Source organism: Odocoileus virginianus, chromosome 2 (genome assembly GCF_023699985.2).
Source record: "Odocoileus virginianus isolate 20LAN1187 ecotype Illinois chromosome 2, Ovbor_1.2, whole genome shotgun sequence".
NCBI lineage: Eukaryota > Metazoa > Chordata > Mammalia > Artiodactyla > Cervidae > Odocoileus > Odocoileus virginianus.
In genome coordinates, this window is record NC_069675.1 from 101,162,533 (window position 1) to 101,171,202 (window position 8,670).

The 8,670-nt window shown below is 62.7% G+C and overlaps 1 protein-coding gene across 1 annotated transcript; it reads left to right on the plus strand.

Moving 5' to 3' along the window:
* Positions 1–24: 24 nt before the first annotated feature.
* UAP1L1 (UDP-N-acetylglucosamine pyrophosphorylase 1 like 1) lies at positions 25–6,460 on the plus strand. The gene is made up of 9 exons (XM_020888479.2): positions 25–807; positions 1,394–1,598; positions 1,805–1,980; positions 2,290–2,462; positions 2,629–2,822; positions 3,259–3,399; positions 3,933–4,118; positions 4,644–4,710; positions 5,164–6,460. Exons 1-9 carry the CDS (start codon positions 519–521, stop codon positions 5,245–5,247), a joined length of 1,515 nt encoding a protein of 504 aa, XP_020744138.1. The 5' UTR covers positions 25–518; the 3' UTR covers positions 5,248–6,460.
* The last annotated feature ends 2,210 nt before the right edge of the window (positions 6,461–8,670 follow it).

Here is an 8,670-nt window from a genome sequence, read left to right on the forward strand (position 1 = left end):
GTCACACGGCAATGGGAAGGAGGAGGAATGAGAAGGAGGGGGCCCACTGGCGGGAAGGTTGGCCTTCTGGGGGGCCCTGCTGGTGATCTGGCTCTGTCCGCCCCGGCCCAGCCCTCAGTCTGCCGGCCCTGAGCCCCCGGACTGTGGTCCCTGGCGCGAGGTGTCCTGGTAGACGCAAACATGGCCACTGGCAGGGACGGACCCTAGCCTCCCCTGGGGGCTGTGGGCTAGGAGGTGTACTAAAAGTGAAGCCCGCCCTCCAGCGCCAGCGCGGGCAGGGGCGGGGTTCGGAGCGGCCTCCGGGGCTGAAGAGTGGCGGGGTGGGGCGGGTCGGGGGCGGAAGAGAGGATAAGTGGGCCGGGGTCTGCGACCCGGCCGGGCTGGTCCGGGGCGGGGTCAAGGCGGGGCGCCCCGGGCCCGCCCGGCTGGAGTCGGGGCCGCCCGCCGGGTCCCGTGACACCGGCCGGAGAGCGCGGGTCACAAGCGCCAGCGCGGCCGGCGGGGGCTGTGGCGGCAACATGGCCTCGGAGGCGGACCTGCGCGCCCGACTGCAGCGCGCCGGCCAGCAGCACCTCCTGCGCTTCTGCGCCGAGCTGGCGCCGGAGCCCCGCGCCGCGCTGCTGGCCCAACTCGAGGCCCTGGAGCCCGAGGCGCTGCGCCAGCACTGCCAGCGCGCGGCTGCTGCCTGCGCGCGTCCCCCGGGCCCGCCGCCCGACCTGGCTGCGCGGCTGCAGCCCCTACCTCCTGAGCGCGTGGGCAGCGCGAGCGAGGGTGACCCGCAGACCCGGCGGCTCTGGGAGGAGGAAGGTAGGCGGTGGGGGTCCGGGCGGCGGGTGCCGCGGGCGGCCGGAAGGGGCCACGCCCACGGAGCGGGCCGAGCGGGGAAGCGGAGATTGGAGCTCAGTTTGCCTTCTTCGTGAAACCGCCTGCCGTCTCGCGAGTACCGGCTCGGGCTAGTTCTGGGGCCGCCGCCCCCAGGCCGAATTCCCGGGGGCTGTGCTTCGTGCTGGGCGCCCCTGGATGGCCAGCTGCCGCTAACTAACAGCAGGGGATCCCTGGACGCTTGCACAGGCTCCTTTTCACAGCAGCGTTGGCGAGCTGTGCTCCTTGCCTCTGGGCCCGTAGCTGAGGCTGTTGCGCTTGGAGGGGAGTCGGCCCGGGTCCTAACAGGCCCGCGGGGTGTTTCCTCTGAAGGACTCAGGAGGGCGTGGCCAGAACCTCGGCGGGGTCGGGGTAGGGTTAGGGGTGGCTAAGGCCCCGGCCCAGGTCAGAGTGTCATCTGGAAAGTTGTGCGCTGTGGCTCGCAGTCCCAGGCTCGTTCGGTTTGCGCTAAAATGAAGCGGTGGTTGCTTGCTGGGTTTCAGGAACCCCTCATGGTGCCCCCTGCCTCCAGGTCTCCATCAGATCGCCCTGAACAAGGTGGCCGTGCTGCTGCTGGCCGGTGGGCAGGGCACCCGCCTGGGCGTGACCTACCCCAAGGGCATGTATCAGGTGGGGCTGCCCAGCCAGAAGACCCTGTACCAGCTGCAGGCAGAGCGGATCCGGCGGGTGGAGCAGCTGGCCGGCGAGCGCCACGGGACCCGCTGCACAGTGCCCTGGTGTGCCCCCGCTTGCACTCCCTGGGCCCTAGAGGGATTCCCCATCCCCCACCTTGTGTAGCCCCAGTCCTGCTCCGCACCGGGACTTGAACCCCAGCACAGCCCCAGACGGAGCCCAGCCCCCACCCAGAGGGAGGCCTGCCAGCCCCATCTGCCAGGGGGACCAGGCCCTCTGCAAGGCTGGCTCAACCTCGCCTCCCTTGCAGGTACATCATGACCAGTGAGTTCACGCTGGGGCCCACGGCCAGGTTCTTCAAGGAGCATGACTTTTTCCACTTGGATCCCAACAACGTGATCATGTTTGAACAGCGCATGCTGCCTGCTGTGACCTTCGATGGCAGGGCCATCCTGGAGAGGAAAGACAAGGTCGCCATGGCGCCAGGTACGCCCCCGTCTCTGAGGCAGGAAGGGTCTGCTTGGCCGAGAATGTGGAGCTAGCTCGGAGTCAAGAGGCCCGGCACAGAGGCCAGAGTATGCTGCCCAAAGGCTGTGTAGTCCTGAGCAAGTGAACTCCCTTCTCTGGGCCTTGATTCCCATCTGTCACGTGGAACAGTCACAGGGCTACTTGGATAGCGATAGAGCGCGTCCTTAGGCGCAAGGTCCAGCCCCGAGGGGCCTCCCCTGTCTCTAGCACACCATCAACTGGAGGCCGGCCGGAGCCCGTGCAAGGCCCTTTCTTCTCCGTTGGCAGATGGCAATGGGGGCCTGTACAGCGCGCTGGAGGACCACCAGATCCTAGAGGACATGGAGCGGCGAGGAGTGGAGTTCGTGCACGTGTACTGTGTGGACAACATCCTGGTGCGGCTGGCCGACCCGGTCTTCATAGGCTTTTGCGTGCTGCGGGGCGCCGACTGCGGAGCCAAGGTGAGCCGGCGCGCGCCCCGCCCTGCCCTGACTCCTCCTCCGGCCCTGACCCCGCCTCCTCCTCCAGCTCCGCCCTCTGCCCAGCCCCGCCCTCCCTGCCCGGTCCCGCCCCAGTCAGTGAGTTTATCGGCCCAGCCAGGCATCTATCCCCGTGTCGCGGCTGCAGGTGGTGGAGAAGGCATATCCTGAGGAGCCGGTGGGCGTGGTGTGCCAGGTGGACGGCGTGCCCCAGGTGGTGGAGTACAGCGAGATCAGCCCCGAGGTGGCGCAGCTGCGCGCGCCAGGTGGGGGTCTGCTGTACAACGCAGGCAACATCTGCAACCACTTCTTCACCCGAGACTTCCTCCGGAAGGTCACCAGGTGTGCGTGGCAGGTGGCTTCCCGGCCAGCCTGGCTGCAGGGCCTGGGGGCAGACCTGAGCTGCTGTGGGTTGCAGTGCAGAAGGGCTCTTGAGTTTAAACAAGCTGGAGGCACCAGAGAGCTCGGCAGCCAGTGCGGCCGAGTGGGCCTGGCCCTCCTGTGGAGAGGCTGTGCCGGCGGGTGCCGCCCACCCCGGGGCTTGCCCACCTCCACCCTGGGGCTTGCCGCTGCCTCTGTGCCTGGGCAGGGGTGAGGCTGATGGTGGCCGGCTCTCTGGCTCTGCAGAGACAGGGCTCAGCTGGGCCCTCAGAGCCCTGTGTCCGCTGTGTCCGCCTGTCCAGGTGCCCCGCCTGGCCAGGCGTGCGGGAGGCAGGCTGGGGCCCCGAGGCGTCCTGTCTGAACTGCGTCTTACCTCCTGTGGGCCTCGCGTCCCCAGGGAACTCGAGCACCTGCTGCAGCCACACGTGGCCGTGAAGAAGGTGCCCTGTGTGGACGAGCACGGGAACCCGGTGAAGCCGCTCCAGCCGAATGGGATCAAGATGGAGAAGTTCGTGTTCGACGTGCTCCCGTTTGCCAAGTCAGTGCAGAAGCCGTGTTTGTTCCTGCCCCCCGTGCCCGACTTGTGGTGGTTCTGAGGCCCAACAGTCAGGAAGATGGAGATGCCCCTTCACAGGGGGGCTGGGGGGCTGCAGGCGGGTTTTAGTGCGAGAAGCCTAGAGGAAGCAGTCCCTGGGGCGGGAGCGGAGGGCACATCTAGGGCAGTCGGACCCTCGGGGTTGTGGACTTGGGGAGACACCTGTGCTTCCTCATGAGCCCCCCTCTGCCCTGGCCTGGGGCCCTGAAGTTGTTTCCAGGGGAAATAGCTGGAGCTCCCAGGGTAGGTGGCCCCCAACTGGGGTCCCAGGTTCTGGGGGTCAGGCTGGTGGGAGGGGAGGGAAGATAGGACCAAAGATGGCTCCAGGGTCTTGGAATAAAGACTCATGTGTGACCGGGGGCCCAGAGAACAGACCCCCACGTAGTCTGCGTCACTCCGGCCTGGCTTTCAGCTGCTAGGGCCCAGGCTGTCTGGGTCAGCACGTCGGGTCTGCAGCTGTCTCCCCCGCCCCCCAGGAACTTCGTGGCCTTCCAAGTGCTGCGGGAGGAGGAGTTCTCCCCCCTCAAGAACGCCGACTCGGCCGACAGGGACAGCCCCTCCACGTCCCGGCGGGCCCTGCTCGCCCAGCACTGCCGGTGGGCCCTGCGGGCGGGCGCCCGCTTCCTGGACGTGCACGGGGCCCGGCTCCCCGAGCAGCCCAGGTGAGTGTGGGCTGCGGAGTGTGGCCCGGACAGTGGTGTCAGGGTGTTACAGGCCAAGCCTCACCCCGGGGCCCTGCTGGCGTGGCTGCTGAGCTGGGGTGGGAGCTGCTACCCTGGTACCACACTGAAAGCAGGTGGCCGTGTGCCCGGCCCTCGAGGTCTGCTCAGGGCCCCGGGGACGTGAGGGTTGCACCTTCCCAGGCGGGGCACCCAGAAAGCAGCAGGCAGGCCACTTGCCAGGGTGGGGAAAGAACAGGAACTTAGCTTCCACCCCAGTGCCCACAGCCACCTCCTGAGTCTGGCTATCCAGGCTGTGAGATGCCTGCAGGGGGCAAGGAGGGTTTTCCAGACCAAGTCAGGGCCTGTTGTTCTGGGGCGATGCCCGGGGCTGGGTGTTTAGAGGAAGAGGAGGTTGCCTGGAGGAGGGCTGTGGGAGGGCATGAACTGGCCAGCTCCCTGGTGGGTGGGGCCAGGGAGGGTGCTGGGACAGGACCCTGAGCTGATGCTGACGCATGCACCCCCCAGCCTGCCTGGCAGCACGGAGCCTCCGGCCATCTGTGAGATCTCACCCTTGGTGTCATACGCTGGAGAGGTAAGAGCCGGCCAGCCAGCAGGGGCTCCCCTGGGGTTGGGTTGGCGGGGTCAGACGGGGCAGGGTGAGCTGGGCGCTTGCCTGGGAAGTCACAGCTCTGCCATGGTCGACTGGCAGGGTCAGCGGTCCTCAGTGGCAGAGGACTGTCCAAGACCTGGCATGCAGCGAGCTGTCAGAAGCCTGGAAGGGTTGGGGAAGGCAGAGCAGGTCCATCTGGGCCTGGGGTTTGAGCCAGTGGGAGCCTCTCAGTGGGAGGACAGCTGCCCTGCCTCCCGTGGGCATTTCTGGCTGGCCCTGTGGGAGGGCCGCGTGGGCCCGGGGACCCAGGTGGCATCCAGCCCTTGCTCTCAGAAGCCTCTCTGGCCCTGCCTCCCGCTGGCTCCGGGCCGACCTGGGGCCTCGCCCGGTGGACCAGGATGTGGGATCCGGTCATCACGACCTGCTTGTCTCCAGGGGCTGGAGGAGTACCTGCGAGGTCGCGAGTTCCGGCCCCCGCTCATCCTGGACGAGGCCATGGCCAGGGAGCTGCAGCCCTGACCCCCGCCAACCCTGGGGCCCAAGGCTCAGGATGCAGCCCCGCCTGGGCTCCGGGCAGGAGAGCTGCTCTGAGATTCTGGCTGCAGACCGGGGAGCCCAGAAGGGAGCGGGCCCCCTCCACCAGGGTGGGAGGCCTCCCGCCACCCCGTCCCCGGGAGCCAGGTGACCTCAGGCCTGCGGGGCCCCTGGGGTGCTCTGGCTTCACTCCTGCTGTGGCATCCAGGCTGGAGGCAGAGGGACTGAGGGCACTGGGGTGGGGCCAAGACGGGTGCGGAAGGAACTGAGAGGCGCACGGGCCCGTCAGCCGAGGGGGCTCCTGGGCCCCTGCACACCCGTCTGGCGGGAGCAGCAGCAGCCACGCTGTGCTTTTCTGCAGAGATGAGGGGACGGCAGTGCCTGCAGGGCTCCATGTCGGGAGGGACAGCTGAGCCTGTGGGTCACACCCTGGCACGCCTTCCCTGCCGGCTGAGGCCCACAGCAGCTCCGGACCTGGCTCTCTGGGAAGCTTGGCCTGAATGCTTGGCGGGGTTCTCTCAAGTTCCGTCCAAGGCCTCAGCCCCCAGAAAACAGTGGAACCCATGGAGGGTGCCCCACCTCGCCGCCACCCCATGCTTATAGGGAGCTTCTGACAACTCAGTGCTCACACTCCTTCCCCCCACAGCCCCTCACTGCACACCCCCAGCCTGCTCAAGGCGGGGAGAAGCCGGCTGGCTCTGGTCTCGGGCCCTGCCTGCTTCCCGCCTGGAGAGCAGCACGGGGCACCTGCCCCCTCCTCCTGTGAAGAGCGTCCTAAGTGCGGCCGCAGCTCGGCCAGGCCCGCCCCGCCCCTCCCCGCTCCTCCAGCCCACGTGCGGCCGTCTCCCCCAGGAAGGGTGCTGTCCCGGGAGCTTCAGTGGCAGTGGCCCTTCCAGGGGCCTGGAGTGGACGGGTGGCTCGTCCACGCCTCCCACCCCCGGTGTGACGGCGGGGCCAGGGCCAGGCCCAGGGCCCGGAGGATGACTGCGCCTCCACCCATCCAGGCTCTGCCATCAGTCCTAACTTGTGCCTTACTTGCCTTCCCCCAGCTGCTCCACAGGCGAGCAGAGGGCCTGGGGCAGAGGGTCACCAAGGAGGAGGTTGAGGGTCCCGCCTGGCTCCTCACTGCCACGACGGGGCAACCTCTACCACATCGAGCTCGTTGGGTAAACTATTAAAACAGCTTGCTTTCACAAAACCTTTTTATTTGCAAATAATTGCACCTTCACGTGAGGTCTCGCTCAGCGCAGAGAGGTCCCTGGTACACCTCGCCGTCTCCTGCAGTGTCTGTCCCACTGCGATGCGCGAACGCCGTGACCAGGAGACCCTGGCCGTGCGGAGTCCTCTCTCCCGGCTGAGGCTCCCTGTGGGCCGCGGCGTCCCATGGCTACAAGCACCTCTGTCCTGCTTCCTTAGGAGCCACGTGCCCCCATTGTCTCTCACCGACAGCTGCTAACTGAAGCAACTGAGTTTTGAGAGATGGACAAGCTGTTTTCCCAGAATGCCGGGCTTTCCAGTAAACACAAGGTGCTGTGATCCAGCCCGGGCCTGGCGGGTGTGCTGTCTGACCAGCGAATGTGGTGGGAGCAGCGCTGGGTGTCCCAGGTCTGCGTCCGTCCAGGGGCTGCAGCCTGCTGGCCCGCAGGCTGATCTTGGTATCAGGAGACTGACTATAGTGTGTGGGCAAGTGGACCTGAGTTTGGTTTCAAAACAGATTCACTGAGGCAGCCTTTAGCTCTGTGTTCATTAACTGACTGAAAGAAGATCCTTCCCTTTTAGTTCAAAGGACTGGGATCAAACAGGAAACCATGTCTACTCCAGATTTAGCTAATTTAGCCTACATTATTCAACCAAGCGAGACCTCTCAAATCCTTAACCTTCAACTCCGGTGAATAATGGTCCCTAACAAAACCCTTTTAGTTTCTGCTAGTGTTGCAAAAAGCCAGGACACTGGAAAGAGACTGTGACAAGCTTAAGTACTTCAAGTGCCTTCAGGTTCCAACCAGCCTTTCCAGCGCCCTCCTAGCCCCCAGAGATGAGGCTTTTTCTAAACCTTATCATCAGCTCAGAGAAACAAGTTTCCAGTTTGGGAATGAATCTCTTACCACACTCAGCTCAACTGTGGTAAAGTAGCCCCTGTCTTGGAAAACTAAAGTGGTCCAAATGGTGGTGGTCCCTGATGAACCTCAACCTCTCTGAACCTGTTTCTTTTTGCTTAGGCTCACCAAGATACCCACCACTCCCTCTCCTCAATTCTTCCACCTCCATTCATTAGGCCAAGACATTCTAGAAAATACCATGCTGGAATTTCTTTCTTCCAAAAGGGGAAGTAATTCTAGGAATTCACAGTAACAATCAAAATAGCCAACAATGTGAACTGACTGTTCACCGCCTTTGCTTTGCTTTGTCCCACAGCCCTGGAGCTGCTTCTGGAGACACTGCCCATTTGTTCCTATTGAATCAGCAACCACCCTCCCTTGTGGGCAACATCTCCACCTGATACTGACAAAAGCCACAGTGCTCTTCCCGTCAAGACCCAAATTTAAGTCCCTCAAATCCTCTCCCCAGAACGAACTAACACCCTAAGTGGAGAAGCCCCTCCAGGTTTGAAGCCCGTGACAGGGTTCCAGGGCTCAGGGCATAGTGCCTGTAACACGGCTAAGCGGAACTCGTGAGGAAGCCCAGGGGCTGAGGGTGGAGGTCTGTCCAGGACCTGCAGGCCATAATCAACGCTGCTGCCCCTCAACAGCCTGTTGTTCTTAACCCCCACCCTCTGCAAGCACTCCTGCTGAAAGCAAAAATTTTCACTGTAGTTATGTTGTGCATTCTTTAGCACAGGAACACTGTGGGTCTCATTCAGGACCATTGAAAACAAGGACTCACAACAAAGCAAGTCAAATGAACCTTTTGGTACCAGTGCATATAAAAGTTGTTTATACTCTTCTGTAGTTTATTAAACATGCAAAGGCACTGTGTCTAAAAAACCAATGTATGTACTTCATTAAAAAATACTTCATTGCAAAAAACTGCTCACCATTAACAAGTTATAACATTTTAAAGTAACATCAAAAAAATAAAAATTAAAAAAAAAATAAATAAATAAAGTAACATCAAAAATCACTGACCACAGATCACCATAACATATAATAGTGAGAAAAGTGTCTGAAAAGTTGCAAGAATTACCAAATGTGACACAGACAGGAAGTGAGCAAATGCTGTTGGAGAAACGGTGCCCATAAACTTGCTCAATGCAGGGTTGCCACAAACCTTCAATTTGAAAGACACAGTATGCACAAAGTGCAATAAAGCAAAGTATGATAAGACGAGGTTCGCCTGCATGCCAGCTGATAAGGCTAGCCAAGACCTCTGATTCCACTTGGGAAGGACAACAACGCATCTGGACATGAA